Here is a 23,085-nt window from a genome sequence, read left to right as displayed (position 1 = left end):
TGTTAGTTTGTTGTTATGTATCCCGTTGAATCTACGTGATAACAACTCGTTGACAAGGCAACGTCTCGCGCGGAGTGTAAACAGACATTCCTGTTAACAGTCACGTGAGAACAAATGGTTATTGTTAACTCTGTCGTTAAACTTCCTGAAAGCTTATTAGGGCTCTTGGCGAACAATGAAATATTTTACTGGGATACTTTTGCCAATACAGCAGCCGGATTCGTAATGGAAAACAATAGCGAGCTTCGGGAAATTCGCCCTCTGTGGAATATGACGATAGGTATTATTCACATCACACTCCTATTCTTGGCGTTTTCAAGGTGAGCTTCTTCTTATTAAATGCATAATACTTCATCTTTTGTAATATTTTTACCGTTTTTATTTCGAGTAAATGTGAGTGCGATAAATAACCCCGTTAAATAAGTATGAAAACGTCCTTAAATAAAAAAAGTTAACCTGTGAAAAATCGAAGTTTTTTTTTACTATAGTGCATATATTTTTATGAATGACAATGTTTTTTTGTCTGACTCTTAACTGCCGTGAACTTTTAAATTGTCTTAAAAAAATGGTTTGACTTAGGATTGAACCTTCCTCCCCAGGGACTGGAATCAAGCGCCTTAACACTTTATTTCGTGTTAAAACGTCATCCGATTTCAGAGAAATACGTGTATGTCTGCGTGATTGCCACCAAAAGTTTATAGAATGCATTATCATCGACTACAATTCTACCTAACGAGCTTCGGCTCGATCGAATATCAGGAAGTGTGCTAATTGCCACTTTCAAGATTTGGATTAATTTAATAATTCATTCACGAAAATAAAAGTGAAATTGAAATAGTTGTATCTGAAAATACCGTAAAATAAGTGTATTTTGTGAGAGGTATTTTCGATTGCATCGTTTAATATTTATGATGCTTAACCCTAAGCAAATTATGAAATAAACACTTGTGGCCCGTGATCCTGATCGGCCCGTGATCACGACTCCTGAGCATACATCGTTCTTCATTTTTCTCGCAAATATTTTTTACAAATTTTGTACTAGAACACTCATGTATTTTCGAATCATTGAATTATTTAAACGTGATAGTTGAACTTTTTAATAATCTGATCATTGAACCGTTGAATCATTAAATCAGACAACCTTTTAATCACCTAATCATCGAGTCATTCAAACCTTTAATCATTAATTAATGTATAATCGAATCAGTGTATCGTTGATTTATTAAATCTTTAAAACATTGAATTTGTTGAAACACTGAATCATTTAATCACGCAATCATTGAATCACACCAGAGTATGCAGAAGTTCTTCCGATTGTTTTTCATACATTTCCAACCCTCGCCTCGCCTGGTTCGTTTTAAAGTTGGCTCCAGGTTCCGTCTGATGGTAATAATTCCGGCCAAAGTTGTAACCGCAACTTTCAGCCGTGCTCTGTGTCGGTTATGTGGTAAAGTTCCGTTATCATTTAAGCTATATTTTATCATTATGCTACGTTATTTATGACAGAGTACACACTGTTTATAACAAGATTAGAGCTGACATTTCTGAAAGTTTACAGCGCGGTATTTGTTCTTTTACTCAGGTTTACCAACACTATTCATTTAGGAAATGTCTCCATTCTTTGTCACTTTTAATTGTTTAAGATTATCTCGTAAAGTTTGGCATTTACCTTGCTTAGTACCTTCATAAATTATTGTTTTCCAGATGAGAATATGCCCCTACCCCGCGACTGTCTCAATTCACTAACATTTTATCACATTTAAACCCACTGAAGAAATAAACCGGTGGAAATATGTTGTGGGCGTGACTGTGCGCATGAAGAAAGATGTTTTTTGTAGGTACGTTAGTCCCTTAATTGTGCTTGAAAAAATCTAATTTAAGTCGAATCTTCGATTGGATATATTTAATATAATCCTGTGTGTGAAAAACCTGTTCCGGGATTTTCTCACAAAATCTATTGATCAATAAAACACAGGCTTCAACAAAAACTTTGGACTTGATAATTGATAACGGACAATAGTAGAGATTGACAATGGGCTATGATATCTTAACTAGCAGGCGGTTGGAATAATCTGGACCTCGACCTTGAGATTGCCACCTTATTTATTGGCATATTATTCTCTACAGCTTACGCCACCCATGGTTAACCTAATATACTAATCTAGTTCCATATATAGATAAGCTCGTGTGTACTTATCTTAAGGAAATAACATAAATGATTAAAAGCTTTTACCGATTGTTTCGCAAACAGCTTTTGTTCAAATAAATTGTTTTGCGCTCGCAGTAAAAGCTTTGAATACAGTCCTTTTCTGTGCAATTTACGTTTTCGCATCAGATAAGAAAATACAACCCTTTCAATTTTTGTTCTTCATGCTCGTATCTCGATATGGAAGATATTCAAATAAAATTGGCATTTTACAACGTGTTCAGTATCTCGAATCCATATAAAGCAATAAATATGCACCTTTGTCGAAGCAACATCTGGCATGTTAACGTTATTGAGGTATTTACGTTATGAAGGTATTATTTTATCGGAGTGAAGCTATAATTTAAGGAGTCAATGTGTAACCTGAATGATAAATAAGGAATTACCTGTTAAAAACAATCATTTTTTATTATTGTTTTATTGATATCTAAATTTATTAATGCTCTTTGATTTGTGATACCTTAGATTTTTACTCTCTCTTTTTCTATATAGGTATGTAATGCAGATATCTGTTTATTACTCTATATGTATGCGGAAGTAAGAAAAACTGTCGAATGATGAGCCCTGGCGTCATGAAATTTAAACATATTTTTAAACATATATTTGTAGATCAACGAAAATATTTTCAGCTAGAAATTTCATTTTCTCTGGGGCTTTGAAATATCCGTTTAACTGTCGAAATTTCGACAAAATATCACATTGGTTATCAAGCAGTCAAGAGCGAAGGCCGGTAATGAGGCAGATTTATTTTATTCTGTTAATATTAATAATGTGGGGACTTGTCATTAAATTATATACATTTTAACTTATATATTACATTATAAGCATTCATAGGTAATTGCCACGCAATATTTAGGTTGATTTTGTATTATTTATGACTGAGCTAAATTCTTAAAAACATAATCCACTTCTAGATTCCCACTACTTCGCAGTGCATTCGGCCACTTATCGGATCTTTCGGAGCAGTGCCAGGAAATTTAATTTACTCGCCGCGTGCACTTCCTGCCTCCCTCTCCCCCTTCCCCCGTGTGCATATCCGGTCTGCGTCTCGCTTCCGGTACAGGATACGGGACTGGTTGCAGAGCAGGTCCCAATTATCTTCGATTGACCTGAAACCGGGCCTGATCTACCGCCGCACGGGTCATAGGCTATTTGATCCTCTCCCGCTGCACTATACGATTAGTCCTTTGAAAAAGCCTTTTTCGGAAGAAAATAAAACATCCGGGTCCACGAACTTTTTTACCAAAATATGTACAAGGGTATAAAAAATGGAGCCTAGACCAGATTACGCTGCGTGAATTTCACCTAACAATATTACAAAAACATCTGCTTGTATTAAATTTTAAATTTTAGAGTGCTTAAGTGTGTGCTAAATAAATTTCGACTTTGAAAAAAAAAACAAAATTAGGTTCTGTTTTTTTTAGGTCTCTAATTCTTGTAGTTGTAATTTAAGCCGTTGTCATTTTGTCCACTTGTGATTTCATTGTGTAACTATGAAAAACGTAGATACATATTATAATGGTTGTACGACTGACATATAGTATGAAAGAGACAGCATAAGAGAGCGAAAGAGATAGTACTGTGAAAGAGTGTTTGATTTTCCACTTCCTCTTTTTCATTACAGATCCTAAATGCACTGTGTTCAGTCATTGGTGTCTACTATTTTATTTTTACTAATATTCTATTTTATTTTGCCATCTAAATTCATTCCTAATCTTAGTTGTTAAAGAATCACATATATATTTATTATATTTTGTTGTCACTAGTATAACATTTTCATGATTTCTGTTCGATGTTCTTCATATCTTAACTATAGGGCTTAAATTGATTATTAAAATAACTATAATGTTCAGTCAAAAGAAAATTTGAATCCTTTAATGGAATCTTCGTACCGATGTATGAAAGATGTTTGATATATATTTTTTGTGTAACAAATAGATATAATGATATCCTCACTGGGATCTCCCGTGCTGAGGATTTCATTTACATATTATATATAATTTAATTATAAGAAAATTAATATTACATCAAAGTTACAAATAAATTTAATTATGAACAAATATCATACAATATATATATATTTTTTTAATAATTTTAAAATAAGTAAGATGTTTTTTGATATATATATATTTATATTTTAAAAATTCAATTATCTCAAATGTGAAGCAATTAAGCTGTTCTCTGCAGCTATTAAAACACTTGAACGGTGAGCTCTGGCTCCTTAAAATTTACACAGCCTTTTCTTTTTGGAATTTCTGACTGAACGAAAATATTCTCATCCTCGCGTCATCATGTCAGAACTTAACCTTATGATGAAGCTTTGATTATCCAATTAACATAAAAAAGACACCATGTTTTTTGGTTACTATTAAAATACTATTTGTGTCATTAACTCCTTTTGAAATATTTTTTTTTTAATTTCTTCATGTCATGTGCTTAGGGTAATTTCTCTTTCTTATTCTTATACATACTCGTATATAAAAATATGTTTCATTGTTTACATCTTTGAAGTCGGAGACGCCCGAGGAATACTTTAAGGAAAGCATTATCTCTGCACTGGAATGAAATACGGAGTCGAATAATGTAGTTTTTTTTAAATAGTAACAATTTGGTGTAAAGTAGTAAATGGTGTAAGTCGGAAATTCCAGACGAAGACATGGCAAGATTAAGTGAAACAAAAACTTAAAAGAAGTTAACTTATTCAATTCTTTAGAATAATATTATTCCCACCTTAAAAATAGACGCAGTTTTCAGGTACCCTGGCATTCACAACCTCAAAAACATTAGAAAATCCGTGCAACGCCACCCTGTGGTATTTATTATTTAGTGTCTATTCTTCCAACAATACTTCATGTTTTTGCTATGAAAAGTGACAAATATTTATCTCGAGATGTGCAACATTTCCCTGCATATTTTCCCGTACATATCGTCGTAGTTTTGTTTTTTACTCTCCCGTTTACCCGTCACGGCGACTGAAAGGAGCATAAAAAGGCGGAGTCTACTGCAGATTGGATGCTGGTTACATCCACCTGAGTACCGCATCAATTTCGTACTAATCCTCCCGCTTGTTATTCCGAACTAACATGCATTTATCTACTCGCGTTACATTGTACCTGCGAGTTTAGTTAAGCGAGCGCCCGCGCCCGCGCCGTGTGGGACTTTCGCGATTGTGATGGAAATTACTGCTGAATGTTGTGCGCAAAATGCTCCTAGCATACCGCTTTTAAATGACACTAGTATTTTGCCAACGGAGGTGATTAATTCCTACATCGCGCTTAAATTTTTCTAGCATTTTCCTACGGAGGTGATCAATTTCTGTATCGCTTTTAAATGATTCTAGCATTTTTCCAATAGAGCTGATTATTTTCTTTATCGCCCTTAAATGTTTCTAGCATTTTGCCAATTGAGGTGATTAACTTTTATATCGCTTTTAAATAATATTGTATTTGTAATTATTGAGTGATGTTTTGATTGTGTTTATTTTGGTATCAGGACGAAATTACAGGGTTGTGAATTTCACGTACCAATATTTGAATTATAAACCGACGGAATTACGCATGAGTAAAATTACAAATAAAGAGAATTACACCTACAAAATAACCACTTAAATTACGCCTTCTGGAATTAAACTAGCATCAGAATTACACAAAATTACACATTTCAATAATATGTTTTTTAAGGTTTAAAATTTGTAAGTGTTTAGATACTAAATAAATTTAATATTTGTAGAAAAACAATAGTTAGTTTAGATTAGTTTTTTTATGTGTTTAATTCCAGCAGCTGTAATTTAAATAGGTGTAATGCTCTCCGTGTGTAGTGGGGAGTACGTGTGTAATTCGGGCATTGGTACGTGTAATTTTGAAATTTAATCGTCTGTTCCGTGTCTTAAAAAATTGAGGTTCACATTATACTTGTATGAGTTGTTCTTCGTGGTGACCGGATAAATCATCACAATGACAATTCATCAAATATTTAAAAAGATATATAAAGTCATGGAAAGTGATGAAAAAAAACTTTATTAACTGGGTTAAGAAAGTTAGGTTAGGTTAGGTTTAAATTTTTTTTTCTATCGTTTCTAATTACTTTATATCACTTTTTAAAAGTGTGTTGAATTGTCACAGTGTTGAGTTATCATGGAACCGTTCTTCGTATAGAGTAGAGATGGCGTTGTTCAGGGTGGATGTTGAGGTTATCCATCCAGTCGACGGCATCGGGAGTCACTACTTGGTTCAGTACAGATGTTCCGTAGGGAAACTGATGAAGGAGACATTTTTTTACTATGGTATTATGTTCACATTCACACAATTCAGAATGCTGTATGCCCTATTTGTTCATTTTTATAAAAGCGCAGCGGTTGTGACTGCACGAATCCGTTTATATGCGGATTATATGAGTTGATTTTGTACTCTTTGAGGCTTTTATTCTCGTCTCTCATATTTTTGTATTCATTTTATACTATTTAAATGTTGTGGTCTTTGTTATGTGTTAATTTCATGATATTAAATTTCATAAGTAGCATACGTATTTCATGCTATAAAATTCTGGGGATCGTCTGAAAGTGGAATCATTTTTTAAGGTACCAAATAAGATAACTTCTTAGAAACGCACTAACTATGTATAAAAGCATTTAATTTAAGACATTTGATTTCGGGTACGTATGTTTGTCTTGCAATCATCGATGTTTTAAAAAAAATGTTATAGAGCAATTTACCAAGATTTTTTCCGTTGTAAATAAATGTTTCGTTGCTAATTTACATGACTTTTTTTATCTAGAATAGATAAAAAGTGGATATTCGCATTTATTTTGCTACAGTATATTTTATAATTAACCTGGAGTATTTATATAACTTTATTTTTAAAATTGTACTTAACACATGTGTGGGCTAGGCCATCATTATGACCTTTCATATTATAAAGTTTTCTGTAAGTAAACTAAGCCTCTTTAATACTTAAAAAGTCTCTCGTTGTATTTATTTCCCTCCCATAAATCTTGTTTCTTGTCTTCCTGGAAACCGCCTTGTCAAATGGATAGATTCTGTGCTGTCTCGACAACGGTTAAATATTCATTGTACACTTGGTACTGAGTATTTTATAATAGTTGGAGTGATAGAACTATTGCAAAATGTTTTCGCTGTAATTACAACTACTTGAAGGATAATTGGAATTGTAGTTCGAGCGTATAAAATTATAGTGCAATAGCTCTTATAAAAGTTAAACTCGTCTTACGTAAAAGTTATAAAGAAACCTTTAATCACACTTCAAAACTTTTATGATCTATCAAACTATGGAACAGTATAAATCTGCGGAGAAAATTGGTTAAAATCATTGGTTAATTTGATATTGGAAATTGCTCTCTCTGAACGTTTGAAAAGCAAGCATTCTGAAGTATTTGTCTAGCTATTTTCAGACAACTGGGTTTGTATTAGAAATCAAATAAACGAAACAATTTAATAACTTTATTTTTTTATGTGAATACCGTTGAAGAGTTCTAACTGCTCCCAACCATCTAGAGCCAGCAAGATTATGGTACGTTTTGGGGCTGAAGGTAGTGGGGAAGATGAAGGAGGGGAATTATTTGGCTATTCAGATCTGGTCACAACTCATGAAGCCAACCTCAACTGTGAACGGGTTCCCCTCGTGTACGTCGAGTTTCACGCACGTTCACTTGTGCACCGAGGATCAATGATGCTTGCTTCTTAGAGCAGACTCCGTTTAAATACATGTATAGCAGTATATATAATGCGCCAAATTTATAGAAACTAAAAAGATGGGGTAAACGGTGATTACTAGGTCGATTTATTAGCTTTACACCGCAGTTAGCAGTTTCATATGTTTCCTTGTTAATATTTTGGTATGGGTATCAATTAAATAATATATTAAATGTATATATATGACACTAATCACTCTAGTGGTTAAAAATGAATTTTCAATCAGACGGACCGCCCTCCTTTGCACAGAATCAAGTAGGTTTATCCAATATTATGGGGCTCCAGCCCAGAGCTGGCTCCCAAATTCAATTGCTAACCGTACTTGAAATTTATACAGGGTTAGCAGCTGGTTACTATTGAATAACCTGCTAAACCATTACAAGACGCCACATAAATAAAGATTGAGATAGTCAAATTTGAATTAAGTATGCTCTAAATGAAAAATTCATATTAGTATTGACGAATGACGTTTTGGTAATGACGAATGACGTTTTGGTAATGACGAATGACGTTGCTTTAATATAATTAGAAACAAAAAGTGTTACAGCTTGATACCGTCAACCTTGCAGATCGCCAAAGAAGGAACAAATTGACCTCTTTTATTAATCCAATGATTTTTGTATCCACAAAATCTCACTAGTTACTTTTGACTGTAGAGTTAAAGCATATCAAGTTGCAGCACCTTGTAAATCAATTGCAATTATTTTAGATAATATATCAAGCTTTTAAATTCTTTAGTAATAATGCGTGCGACCACGTTAACAAATAAATTATATTTATTTATGCCTACGCTCGTACATACACATATAATTTACAGGTAAAGTCAGACGAACAATTTTTCTAATATAAAACATGGTAGTAGAGTGAAGAGTAATTATAGTTATAATTACTCTTCACTACATAATTACAGTAACTACACCTAATGGTTAAGTAGTGATGAGGTGTTCGCACGCTTTAGAATAGATAATATCTATGGCTTAGAGTTAATTGTATCTCCGATTTTTGTCGAAAATGAAAATGAAGTACTGAAACCTAACACAGATAGCCTATATTTTTATTTATTCAAATACTGCATCGCCTAAACCTACGGTCCCAAAGAAATAAACGTTTTAAAATATATTGTAAATCCAGGCAATGTTTTTAGAGCACACATATTATAACTCTTCTATAGTAATACGTATCTTTACGCTAAATAAAACTCCATACCAAAATAATGTATTTACGTAAGATGCATATACTATAATATCTAACTAAAAACTTATTTTTATATCACAAAATCCAATGTTTGTACACCTTTTAACTCAGTTGTCTCAATGTTATGTTTTATGGAGATGCAATATTTATATCTAAGCCATCAATGTGTTATTGTATATTAGGTTAGTAGTACAGTATTAGTGTGTATTATCTTTATGTTTATATAAATTTTCTGGTAGTCGTACAAAAGATATTGCCCAAAGTAAAGGCCAATACAAGCTTATTGTAATATATTAAGAGCTAATGGTGCGTTGATTGGACCGCTGACAGTAATAATGCCAATTCGGCGGTCCACGATTCGCCCCAATTTCGTTATTAATATCTGAATAGGTCTTTATGTGGACCCTCCACAACTCCACATATGCTGCAAACCAGTTTTGGGCCATTTGCGGCTGTTTTGGAAATTTCTGCCCCATTATTATGGCATTGTTTTGCTTGGGGTCATTTGAACCCAGTTTCATTTCCACCTTAATAAGTCCCATCTAAATTGGGAAGTTATTTTATATGAATATACTTTTCTGTTATGGAGAAAACCCTTCGAATGTTCAGAATTTGAATTTTATACCCCTCTCTCAAACCATTTTCCCTAAAATATGTTTGTGGTTACTGAAGAGATAAACCCGTAGAACGTTGCGGTCGAATTCGTGTGCCCGTCAGTCAGGTTAAGTCAGCTCAATTTTTCCTTACTTCTAGCGACGTTAATCAAAAATTATCAAGTATCATCTGTCTGGGACTAGGAGTCGAAAATCCTCTATAATTTGGCTACCTACAATTTCTCATAAATCGGCGTGAACCACACTTCTAGGGATTATTTGTTCAGAGTATGGGGTCAATATCAACTTAAGTGCAATAAATAAATGTTTTTTATCGTCTCGTGAGAGGAACATTATTGTCATCATATTGCATGGAAGATATTTACGCTTGAAATAGCCTTCAGCTATGTATATTTTAATTACCAGAGTTGAGAAGTAGCCAGGTAGGTACCTAATTCTTAAACTTCTTCTTATCTTTCTTCTCCCTCTTCCTCACTTTTTTCAGCCTCATAATTTTTCTGTTAATGGAAATGCCTACCACAGTTAGTTGCCTATATTAATAAGCCATACTCTTCACCGCGGCTTCTTCAAGATACTACACGGCAGAACAGATATTCTAGCACAGTTTATCATGACAGGTGAATGGTAATATTAAATAAAAAAAATAAATCTAAATCTGCTAGAAATGGCTATATTAACTTATCAGAACTGCCTAGCCAAATACTTACAAAAATTCTTCTCTTTCTCCTTCCTCTTTCCTACTTTTTACAGCTTCTCAACGTTCTCCCCAGAATATATTGATTGGGTATTTCAATTTGTGTACATTTAAATAGTAGAAAATTCCTAGAATACGTCCCGTCGCAGCTGTAATGAATACCTTCCCTATACGGGAACACGTATGGCTAGATGGGTGCCACAGGCTCTTATCCAATAAGGAAAGGTTGCGGTTCTCCAATTCAATCAGAAGTTATTACGTTTCCTCGCAAAACTTTATCGGAACACCGGAATGCCATCTGTTGTTACATAATTAAAACTTTTTTTTCTTAAACGATCATTCTTCTAAGGTAGATATTTTTCAGTCAAAATTCAGTGACTTCAATATTGCAATATATTTTTTAGCACAATGCTGCGTCTGAACTTATGCAATAAATATTTTGTTGTAGTGTGTAAATTTTGTGATATGCAATTGTATTTTACTGTTTTCGCAATAAACAACTAAATAAATGTGTTATTTTATTTTTTTTTTCAAGAGAAGAATCTTTTGAATTCGTTAGGTTTTTTTGCCGTGATGTTATATACCTCCACTGTCTTGAATTTTTTTAGAGTAGAAGAATTAAAATAAATCAAGAAATGATCTTGAAGTCATCAATGACTTAACTTAACTTTTATTTAAGAGATTTTTCTAGGAAGTACTTTGAGTTGTCTTCATCAATCATCGACTGAGTCTCAATACTTTATGCTTGAATGATTCAGAGTACCAAGTTGTAAAATATTCAAAGAACATCAATCAAAAAGCAAGCAAATTTGGAAGAATAATTTATTTTTTATACTATTTCAATCAATGGTTCAGTAATGAATGATAACATGGTATGTATTACTATTGAGATATATAGATATGGTCTATATTCATCGCAAAATCATTGTAAAATGTTGTTCCCGTGCGGGAAATTGAAAGGTTGCAGGTTCGAATCCCGACGTGCGCAAGTAAATTTTATTTGATTAATTTGTGCCTTTCATAAAATTTCTCATTTGGTATAATGCATACTATATTTGCGGCTCGTTCCAGAGTGGAAGTTACTCCCAGTATCACCCTGGTGTAAGAACACCATTCAGAATTGAAACGTTGAAATGGCTTTGGCCGTGTTCGGTGACCAGATCTGAATAGCCTGGTACTTCCCCAACTTCTTCTATCCCATGTCCTTCCCCTGCCCACTACCTTCAGCCTCACATCATACCCCAATTGGAGATGCCATGGTCTCAAAGGCTCCAGACGGATGGAAGCAGTTGGGACTCTTGTGCGGTTTCACATAAAAAATAAAATTAAACCTTCATGTTGTATTTAACCATCTATTTACAATTACTCAGTCAGAAGCTGTGTATTCATAGTTGAAATTGCAACAGATTCATCTTGAACTTGCACACAGCAACTCTGCTTTCTTTCCTTGAGATTTATGTTTTCTCTCGTTGAAAAACGGTCCAATCTTAGAGATGCTTAACCACACTTTCCTCTTCCGGAACAAGAGATCTTATCTCGTCTTATTATGCACCCCTCAAACGGCAGTTCCGGAAAGTTAATTTCGGGACAGAAGTGATTATTTTGAAAACGAAATAATAAAGCCTGCCAAGTTTAAATGAAGCTGCTTTATTGGATTGCATACCGAGAAATATTATGCCAATTGGCATGCCAATTTCCTGATAAAATATTAGTTATTCAGAATATATCGAGAATGTTCTCTTCCCAATAAATATCATTCGACAATATCAGTATTTGTATGAACACGTATTCCGCCTTCCTCGTAAACATTCGTTTTAAACTAATTCTTTGTTAGGAACTTTATCAATTCTGAACACGAATAATTTTTCCAGATTTTTTTTGTATCATTAAGTTTTCTCCATGCAAAATGTAGGAATTTTCAAAAAGTGTATCTGCAATCAATTTATCATGCAATTACAATATTAAGTCGATGAGTCTTAGTTTAAAAATCTAATATTCACCTCGTTTGTGTGAAAGCACTATGAAACAATACATTATTATTTTATGAGTTTTTATTCAGCATCTAAAATCGGTTTGAATTTACTAGTCGGTACTTGTAGCCTTATTTATTTTGAGAATACCTCAAAAAAATACCATCGACTCCCTACTGCCCGAAGCCAGTGAGGCTATGGCACTCCCATTGTGGCAGGGTTTATTGTATGGCTAAAAGTAAGGTGATGAGGAAAATTGAGGTTAAGTGCTTAGATCTGATCACCAAACATGACTACAGCCATTTCAAGCAACGTTTCGATAAAATATTTATTTTAGTACCTACTTCATAATTTGACGTTAGCATTTTTTGGCAAAGGGCCTGCGTGTATTTTCATCAGGACGCTTGATTTCTGTCAGAATTTGTTTCACGTCAAAAATAATCCTCTTTAGCTTATCATTATTTTCCTTCTTTTATCATCTCTCCAAAACCCAAATCACAAAATACCTACTTAACAATACTGACTTTGTTTTTGGAATTGGGGTCGAGTTATTCTGACAATACCTTCTGATCTTTTACCCTTTGATCTATTGTAGATACCTCGCGATTCTTAAATAATAATAAATAATACAAGGGCCAGTTTTACTTTGGCATTCTATCGGTAATAACGGTACCCTTTTCAGCCGACTACCGACGTACCCAAGCTAAATCCGAGGGGTGGGTTCAGGTGGGGTTGGTTGGGTGGTAGGGTGGTTAATGGCAGCTAGAATTTATCCTTACCCTAATCGATATTGAGGTTGATGGAACCAATGACTGCATAATTGAGTTGGATTATCTTATCAAACTTGGCATTCGATGTTTGTATGGTCCTGTGTTCGCTGGACTTTGCGAGGGATTTATTCGGTCTGAGAGAGATATATGATACTTATAGTAGACATGGGATGAGGCAGGTAAATACATATACGTTTTTAGTATCACTTAATACGTTTCATTGGCATATTTTCTATTCTATTAGAAGTTTTTACTTTTTGTTGAAGAGGACTGTACGCGTTTTTACAATAGTCATTTTATGTTTTTAACAGTGTTGCAAACATCGAAATAAATTTTTACGTACGTTATCTGTTCGCTACTAATATACTCAGTATTAAATTCATCCAAGCAATAGGATTATACATGTTTTTTATAGTTTTTTTTGCTGTAAAGAAAGATGAACATTCTCAGATTACAATAACCTGACACCATTTTAAACCTCCTACTCTCATCATTACAAGAAAATGACTTAGCTAGCAGTTGATTGAAACTACGACGTCTGGTTAAGAACTCGACGCATTTGCTATCTAGGCTGCAGTTACTCAAAGTGTGTTTTTACTGAAATTAATTTAAATTATTGTGTAGTGAAATTATGTTCCGTTACGCTTAGCAATATAAATATCGATAAAAAAGTATTTCATTTAAAAAGTAATCTTGTTAACTCATTTAAATATTTATCGCCTTTGCACAGATTTATTCTGAAAAATTTAGAAATTTAAAAATAATCAAATTAACGCAGAAGTTTTTCGCGCTGGAAAAAATTTGAATTCAAAAAGTTTATTTATTTAATATTCTTTTGAAGTAAAGCTTATAATAATATGAATTTTACTATCGTCGAGTGTTAGCTGAAGAAACTAGGGTTTCATTGAAATTGCGTTAATTTAAAGTCGCTGTTAAAACAATAACAACAAACTACAAAATTTAATTATCAAGGACCTAAAGTTTGTAGAACGAGGGAACTTTATACTGTGAATATAAAGTGAAACAGTTTTTAGAGGTTTCGAAAGCTTCTTCAAACATGAAACAATACGATGAAGGTAGGTACTGTTTATGCTTTGTTTTGCATAATGTTTCAGTCAATATCGTTAATCTTAGGCCTCTGTAGTTGAGTGCTTGCGATCCTTGGTTACGAATTTGGAGGTAGCGCATTCAAATCCCGGCTTGCTCAAATAAATTTTATTTGATGAATGATTGTTATCTTGCTATTTATTTATTTAAAAAAATATATATACTTTATTTTCGGCACGTTCCAGAATGGTGAATACTTTCAGTATCGCTCTTGTAAAAGACCACAATTCATATTCGAAACGTTGCTTGAACTGTCTTTAGCCATGTTTGGTAACCAGATCTTAGTATTTAGATGCTTCCTCACTTTTATCTTCCCCATCACCATCTCCTCTCCTCTACTTTCAGCCTCGCAACATACCTAAATTGAGCATGCCATAATCTCACTCGATCGGTTGGGAGCAGAGTTTTATGTCAATATTCTGTAAATTAAAAATTACACTTTTCTCCGCTTCTGTTTTCTCGCTCCTGCAGTTTTTGATAATCTATTTTGTAGCAAAATACTCAAAGCAAATGGGGGTTTCTTTGAAGGAAATATTTAACAAATTTGAAACTTCTGGACTCGCTAACATTGTTTCATGAATAATAATTGCTCTGCTGAATTAGGTCCTGGTGACGTTCCGTCCTGTTGTAAGCAGTCAAGAGCAAAGTTATCGGATTAAATTGTTTGGTCCTTGGGAGAAATTCGTTACTGTTATGACAGATTTGAAAAATATTTATTTACTTTAAGTTACTACCCAGCTTAACGCCTTTTTCAACATCAATTTTTTGCCCAATTTACAAATTCATTAAATTTATATTTATTTGATTGCGGTATTTTAAATCGGGACATGATTATCTATATGCTAATTGAATCTTTGTAAATATATTATTTAAAATTAGAATAAATCAATCACATGTTTTCGTAAATTATGTTTAAATTTGTTTATATTTTCTTCTTATAATTTCTTCTGGTGGTTTGCTTAATATCTATACGTCGCTCCGTACAGCAACTACTGTTGAGTCTGGGTTTTTTTTCTAAATTAATCTTGCGACATCGAAAAGTATTAAACCTTTATTCAAAACGACCTGTACCTACTTTGAGTAATGTTTCCGCGTCATCACACATTTAAGAAATTATTGTGTCATTGCGACAGAATCAAATTATGATCGATTATTTCTAAATAAGCAATGATTGAGGAGTAAGTCAATTCGATTAAATATTTTACTCTAAAAATCATTTCATCATTCTTTTCGCACCCCTTGGCAAGTGATTGGTAGAAAGAAGTCCGAAGTTAATTAACTCCCCTTTTGTAATGGTGTCGCCCATTAGCCGTTACGCTACCGATTTCCTTACGCTTCCTACTTCCACCTACCCTATTTATTAGGGGCGGTTCTACCATGTATATACCCACTGAAGAGATACACTCATAGAAATGTGACGCAATCCCCTAAGTAATTTCAGCTTTTTTTTTAATTCTGGAGAAAGGATAAATGCAGGTAACTCCATCAATGAAGGACTGAACGCAGTTGGCACTAACGAAAAAATGTCCAAAGAAGCGAAGTTAGCAGTCCACAATGGAGTGCTTGTACGTACCCTGATGTATGGAAGTGAGGCATGGAACTGGCAAAGAAAGGATGAAAGTAGATTGAATGCTGTTGAAATGAGATCCCTGAGGCGTATGTGTGGTAAAACCATGTATGATCGTGTGAGGAATGTGGAGATCCGCAAAGAGTGCAAGGCCGATGTAAGCGTAATGAGTAAGATCAAGAAAGGGACGCTTAGATGGTTTGGGCATGTAGAGCGAATGAGCGAAGAAAGGAGTGTAAGGAGAATATACGATGCAAATGTGAATGGTAGCAGAAGTCGGGGACGCCCGAGGAAGACATGGCACGACCAAGTGAATCAGATACTTGAGTCGGGCCATGTCAAGAGTCAGAACAATAGAAGAGTATGTATGAGACGATGTATGAATGTGAATGAGGCAAGGAGTGTGTGCCAAGACCGAGTTGTTTGGCGGTCCGTCCTCTCTGCCTACCCCTGCGGAAAACGGCGTGATGGTTAGTTAGTTGATTTGAAACATTTTCTGATATCGAACTTCTTTCTTGAGCATATGAACAATTTCATTCAATTTCAGCAAGCAACTGGCGACCTATTTTTTCTTTGTAATCGGTATAGTTCACACTTCTACGTATTAGTTGTTCAGTGTTTGTGCCTATTACGCCTGTCCCAATACTACCCGCAAACGTTTCTGATTGAATCGGTTGCTTCATTGATGAAATTAATTTAATTCATTTTGGGAAATCTGAATTACGAAATTGTCAATTAGGGCCCTTCAATGGGATAGTGTTTTCGGACACTGATTGTTTAGGCGTAACTAGTTTGTTTCGGGACCTCAAATTCGTTTTAATTGTAGGCTGGCTGTCAGGAAATAAACGACGCGTTCATGTATAATTGAATCGTTAAATAATTAAACTTCGTAGATTGAATGTGTATATGTTAACTTTTATTTAAGTTGTTAGTAACAATGTAGCTACCCGGGCTCACCCGTAATTTTTACACTCTTCGCAGAACAATTTCATGTCCTATGAACTTTAAACGTTTAAAATATGTCGTTTTTTTATTATGGCGATGCTTTTGAGCTCCACAGCTCACAATTAAAGTTGCGCTATGACCTTGATGTTGCCTTGATTAAGTAATTTCGGAAGAAATATCGAGAGTTTTTGCTTCACTAGAGATTTTTGTTTATAAATATAACATTGAGTAACAGTTTGTAATAATCTTATAGCTTTTATAAAAACTTTTGTATAATGGTCGTTCACATTAAGAGTTCAAAATGATTTGGGGATGGCGAAAAAATACTCTTTCTTTAATCGATGTACTATCTCGAACGAAAATTGATAATCGAGAGATCGGACGACCATGTAAACTCTTTGTATACTTAAAATTGTATCGCGTTCACAGCGTTTCTGTCATACATGATATCAGTCGCATGTTAATTACCGAAAATAATTGGTTATTAGGTCAAGGACGACAGTAGGAGGAATTTAAATAATGACTTTTTGTTATTTTTAAAACTTTATCTTTTAACATTAAAAAAACTCAGAGAGAGTTATTGCTCCTCCACGTAGATAATTCTCTCACATAGAGTTCAGAACCTTTAAGAATATTTTTGTAATAAACACAAGTTTGTGACGAATCTCTCGGTTGGGTCACGATTATTTCACCATCACGTGTGTCTGTCATCTTCCCCGCTCTATTCGCATTCAGGAAACTCGTGTGTATCTTTATTTTCTATGAATATCAATTCCGTTGCAAGACTGTCGCAAGATGGCGCCACACTTTGCGCGTGCCCGGGGTGTCCCCCGCCCCCCTAACTACCCCGTGCATTATTATTCTAACAGTGTGCCTAGTGACAGTAACATACGGGGGATGGGGGGAGAGCGGGGCGCGCTGGGCTCCTCACATTTTGCATAAATTACCATGCAATACGTTTTTAAGTGTGCTAATGCCGTGTCATTACTTCCCCCATCTTCATCGACTTATTTATCGAAATTTCCGGTGCGCCTCTGATTTTTATTTCCGGATAAGGCGTTTAGCGATGAATCGTAATATTTTACTGTCTTCATGATTTATACTGACTTGGGAACTTTTCGTTATGCTCGCCAACTGATCATAATTTGTTCAAAAACTGAAACGAGCCTAGGATCAGCATTTAACCCTTCGGTACTTTCATAACATTCAGTTTGTAATGTTTTCTGTGTATTTCAAATGCGCTATATACACCTTATTTTTCAATTCTCTTCTTTTCTTCTTTTCTTCTTTTCATCTCTTTTAGAAACAAGACAAAATTATCTTTACGGTGTATGCATTTAAAATAAACATTACCATTTCTAAATAATATAATTTTAATATTAAACGTGAAAAATGTTGTGTAAAACGGTCTTCACTTTTATCTTGAAAACCTTCACTTTTATCTTGTTCATATAATAAAAAAATAAGAAATAATTTTTAAAGTTAAGCCGATTGTTACGATAGCGGCGCGAAATATGAAAAAAAAAATTAATCGATATTTCTTCATCTTAGTCACATATACTATGGCTATTGGTTTTACAACTCCTAACAGCTGCAAGCATGTCCTGAGGTGGCACTGTCCAAATATCTGTATAACATTCTATGCTGCTACAGGACATGTCAGTCACAGCTAACGTTTCCAGTCCAGATCCTTCAAAAGTTCTTCGGGGTTGCCATTGGGGTTGAATTGGTGTTGCACACGTGTTTTTTAATTGTATTATGTATTACTAGCTGTCGTGTACCCGTAGTTGCTGGGGGTTTTCTTAGGAGACATATACCATCGCGGACTTTTCTGTAGGCTTTTTTAAGATGTAAAATTCCGTAGTACAGTATTTTGATGTATCTCATGAGGTTTAGTCTGCATTAGCAATTTAGTTCCCGAAAATATATTTTTATGAGTTGATTATGAAACAGCGGCTTTCCTTTACTTTCTATAATATAATATTTATCATATATGTAAACCTTTTGGAAGAAATTTTCTAAATGATATTGAAAACCCTATTAAAATCCGTTGCATAGTTTAGAAGAACTAAGGGCACAAACAGACAGACACGAGATGTATATACCCATTAACATTTAGCAGTCTGTTTTCATGACAATCAGCCTATCCTTGTTCTTATATAAACACTACTAACCATTTTGTTATATTTTCTCCCCAGGTGCAAGGAACCAGGAAGACACTTGGAGAACCTCCCAGCCACCGCCGTGGTGATCTGCTTCCACAACGAGGCCTGGTCGGTGCTGCTCAGAACAGTTCACTCCGTCCTGGACCGCTCTCCTCCAGAGCTGATCCAGGAGATTATCTTGGTGGATGATTTCTCCGATATGGGTAAAATACATTTAAAGTGTTGTCCTTTAGCGTTTACATTTAAGTCCTTTTCAAAAATGAAGCTCACGAATTTTTCAATAGCAGATAGATGATATACCGATTTTCCACCTTCAATTTGATGAACGTTTAACTAGTTTATCCATTTCAAAATAATATTGCTGTTTAGATTGCATTTGTATTTATTTATTTAGTTATTCATTAACGCCCGTCGGGCTTTTACATGAACATGTATAAATTAATTCCATTACATAGTGCATTCAAATTAACAAATAATAATAATGAAATGTTAATAGGATCATCAGCATAGCATTAAAGTATTAAAAAATATGATAGGAACAAAATGAATTAACGTAATACACATCAATGCAACAAATACAAAAAAAGAGATGTATTAATAAATTATGTGTTAAATATTCACTTAAAAAAGTAAGTTACAGATTATATAATATAATAATTTTGGCGAAACGAAATCTTGGAAATTTCTCATTTAAATTTTAGTATGGATTAAATGAAAATATAAACGGAACTGAATTATTTCCAAGCCTATCCAGCCTTTGGACTGGGGAATCAATAAAATAATTGATTTTAGATTACTGAACAAAGAACAACTAAGGAAGTCTTGTATTACGATTTCGTACTCGGAACGTTATTAGTTTAGTTAAGTTAGGAGCATCCATTTAGCTATTAACTAATTTGAATAAAATTGACAAATCAGTCATGATTCTTCTGCAAGATAAGCTAGTTAAATCAATTAATTTCTTCACTTGCATTGAAATAAATCACTTTCCTCTGGTATAAGTGTCTGTTCCTTCCAGATCACACGAAGAAGCAGCTAGAGGACTATATGGCGAATTACCCCAAGGTGAAGATTGTTCGTGCGGAGAAGCGTGAGGGGCTGATCCGCGCGCGCCTCATCGGGGCCGAGCACGTGTCCGCGCCCGTCATCACCTACCTAGATTCTCACTGCGAGTGCGCTGAAGGTAAGTTCTGACATCTCTTATAGCAAATATCTTAGAACATCCCATTAAAATATTCCACCAACGGCCAAAGATACTTTCAAAGCACTGTGCCATTAACTTTTTTAACCAAATGCCAGCCTCATTGAAACAAACTGCAGAGCCAAAAGAATTTTAAATAAATGGTTTCAGTATCAATCAAAACAAAAGGTAAGCAAATTATCCACAACACCAACATAAAAATAACGCAGTACCATTCAGGTAACAAATAATTTAAAGCAATAATTATTAGGCTGAACACACAAATATAAATTTAAAAAATCTTCCGAGAAAAATAATAAATGCCGCCGACGGGAATTGAATCCTCATCTTCTGATTGCCGGTCAGGTACACAGAACCACTGTGCGATTTATTTTTAACCGCCAAATAATTCAATATATACTAGTATTTCATTGAACAATTATTGCTTTTAGATTTATTTTTTTCGACTTTAAACAACTAACTTTATGTTTGTAGGTAGGTATTTCAGGCTTATAATTATTGCTTATAATAATTTGTTATCCTTTGTGCGTTGCATAGAAAACCTTGTCTTGTAATCACAAGTTTACCTCTGATGTTTACCTCCTAACCTAATAAATATTACTATTATAAATTAAACTATTTGATAAAGAAATATAATAAATATAACTATAACTACTTGATAAAGAAATTTACCGTAATATATTTATTTTTTCACTTCAGTTTGACAATGCCCTCGGAAAGGATTATTCTGTTACTCAACAAATTAACTAAACCTGACGGAATTTTCAAAACATCGTTGATTGGGGTCTATAAAATTCACGCAAATAAATAACCATGAAAGCTTTTTTTGTCAACTTACTTTAGAAAGTTTAAAGTAATTTCCTAGCATCGACGTTTGATGAAAAGATTGGCCTCATTATACAGAATAAAGCGGCGGCTTCTGGTAAGTTGACAAGACTGACGTGATCCGGTAGTCACGGCGCCGACGTCCGTAAGCTACCGGAAGCCACGGAAAGCCTCCGTTCACCCCTTCACTAACGTATTTGTTATCCAGCTGAACTATTGTCTTAGCTTACTAGCGTATGCTTACGTTACATCATGTAGACAACTATATACATGGCTCGGTGGCTAAACGTGTTTTTCTCAAAACTATCATATCTTGATACTCTTCAATATACAATACACACTCAACATCTATATTTTACCCTCTGGACACAGATACGGTCGCAAGAGTTCCCTTGAGATGGTTGAGAGTGGAGGTAGGGAGGGACGGAAGGCTGCGTGGAGGCTGAAGAAGTGGCGTGAGAGCCTTCTCACCTAGCCGGAAGAACTCCGTCCCCGGTGGTGCATTTGTTTAGGAAAGTACCGGAAGCGAGACAAACAGCCGCCAGGCCGACTGGCGTGCGGCGGATTGAAGTGATTTTAGAGTGGGAGAGGTTGACTTAGTTCGAGATGAAGTGTGCGGAAGTGGATATTCTTGCGTCCGCCATAAAATTCGATATCGTTTGATAGGTTCAGGTGACAAATATATTGGTTAAAATTTTTCAATAAATTCGTTTTTTAAACTTACATACACGTGTAAGTGATATTTTTTATTATAGAATTGACACCTTAAAGTAAGAGCCTTATTATCTCTTCCGGTCATGTAAGCGTTTTCAATGGACCTAGTAAGAATCATCGGATTCTATGTATTTTTACAGTTAATTTATTAGTTTTTACCTTTCCTTTTTTAGCAGAGCTAATTGATTTTCGTATCATAGTTTTTTTTTAATTTTCAATTCCACAGTTAAAATCGACACAATTAAATAAAGCAATCATAAGGTTCGAGCTGAAAACATAAATACTGTTTGCAAGTTATCATTTACAAAATGATATAACTACCTTCTTTCAGAAAATTTCCGCACGCACTTCCTGTAATCCCACGCAATAAAAAAACATATCAAATTAACAAGTTATAATAACTTCCGAAGTCCTCGCCATTTCCAATATTGCTTTCTGTGCTTCCTTGTCAGATCGAATAAAATCAAACTTTCGGCTCTTTGTCCCCCGCGGGAGAGAGTAAATATCATCTCGAAATGCTATTGGCTGAAGTCATTCCTAACATTTCCCCACGTGCTAAATAAGATTAGCAGTAAAGTTCTCTAGCACAACACTGCCTAGTGCCTATCTGCTATCCGCTATCCGCAACTAATCATGTTCTCCTGGTGGACTTGGACTTAAATTCATCCCCTCTGTTAAAATAGTCCTTCTCATCAGTGGTCCACTAATGATGCTGAAAGTTATATCTCTTAGTGGCAGGTCTCATCTAGAATAATAATTATTTTTCTTCCGTAAGTCTATGTCACACGGAGCGATTTTGTCACTGCCACTTCTTTTAACGAACAGGTAGTTGCGAGCGAAATCCTAAAGTGTATAGATACAGATAACAACTCTAGTTATGTGTCTAGTAACTGGCGATTAAAGACGTCGGTCGGACGAGACAATAGTAGCACTGAGTAGCGGCAACTGGATCGTGTAACCGCCAAATTGGTGTATTTCTGGCGACTAGTATTGAACATGTTTTAATTTCAAATAAGTAGATGAGATGTTCGACAAATTTTCCCTAACACAATTTTTACTCACCTCTTTAAAAATAAATTTACCAAATATTTTGAATGTATTCAAAGCACACGAAACACGCGACATAAATACTAATAATTCTTATTATTGTAGAAAGCAATCACTTTGTGGTTTGACATATTTAATATTATAAAATACTTTTTTTTTAAAACCACGAGTTTTTAATAATTATTAGAACCAACCGGTTTCGCTTTACTCAAGCATCTTCAGGGTACAAATTATTACTGTGTGGTTTTAAAACAATAAGTATTTTATTTTACTAATAATTCTTTTGCTAAATTTGGACACATAATCTTAAAAATATTTTGCACCTAAATTATACAATAACTTACCCAACAATGGTTAA

At 34.4% G+C, this 23,085-nt stretch overlaps 1 protein-coding gene across 4 annotated transcripts in view; it reads left to right on the top strand.

The window, feature by feature from the left end:
• Pgant9 (polypeptide N-acetylgalactosaminyltransferase 9) overlaps positions 1-23,085 on the top strand; it is a 704,637-nt gene that overhangs the window by 660,880 nt on the left and 20,672 nt on the right. For all 4 annotated transcript variants that reach the window (XM_089636833.1, XM_089636834.1, XM_089636830.1 and 1 more), the window contains 2 exons: positions 18,974-19,143; positions 19,959-20,123. In XM_089636833.1, coding sequence (XP_089492959.1) covers positions 18,974-19,143; positions 19,959-20,123 — 335 coding nt within the window. The remainder of the gene's footprint in view (positions 1-18,973; positions 19,144-19,958; positions 20,124-23,085) is intronic.

Source organism: Hesperophylax consimilis, chromosome 10 (assembly GCF_061612785.1).
Source record: "Hesperophylax consimilis isolate HC1 chromosome 10, BYU_Hcon_1.0, whole genome shotgun sequence".
Taxonomy (NCBI): domain Eukaryota; kingdom Metazoa; phylum Arthropoda; class Insecta; order Trichoptera; family Limnephilidae; genus Hesperophylax; species Hesperophylax consimilis.
The sequence above is the reverse complement of the archived record's forward strand: the minus strand, read 5'-3'. Positions and strand labels throughout refer to the sequence as shown.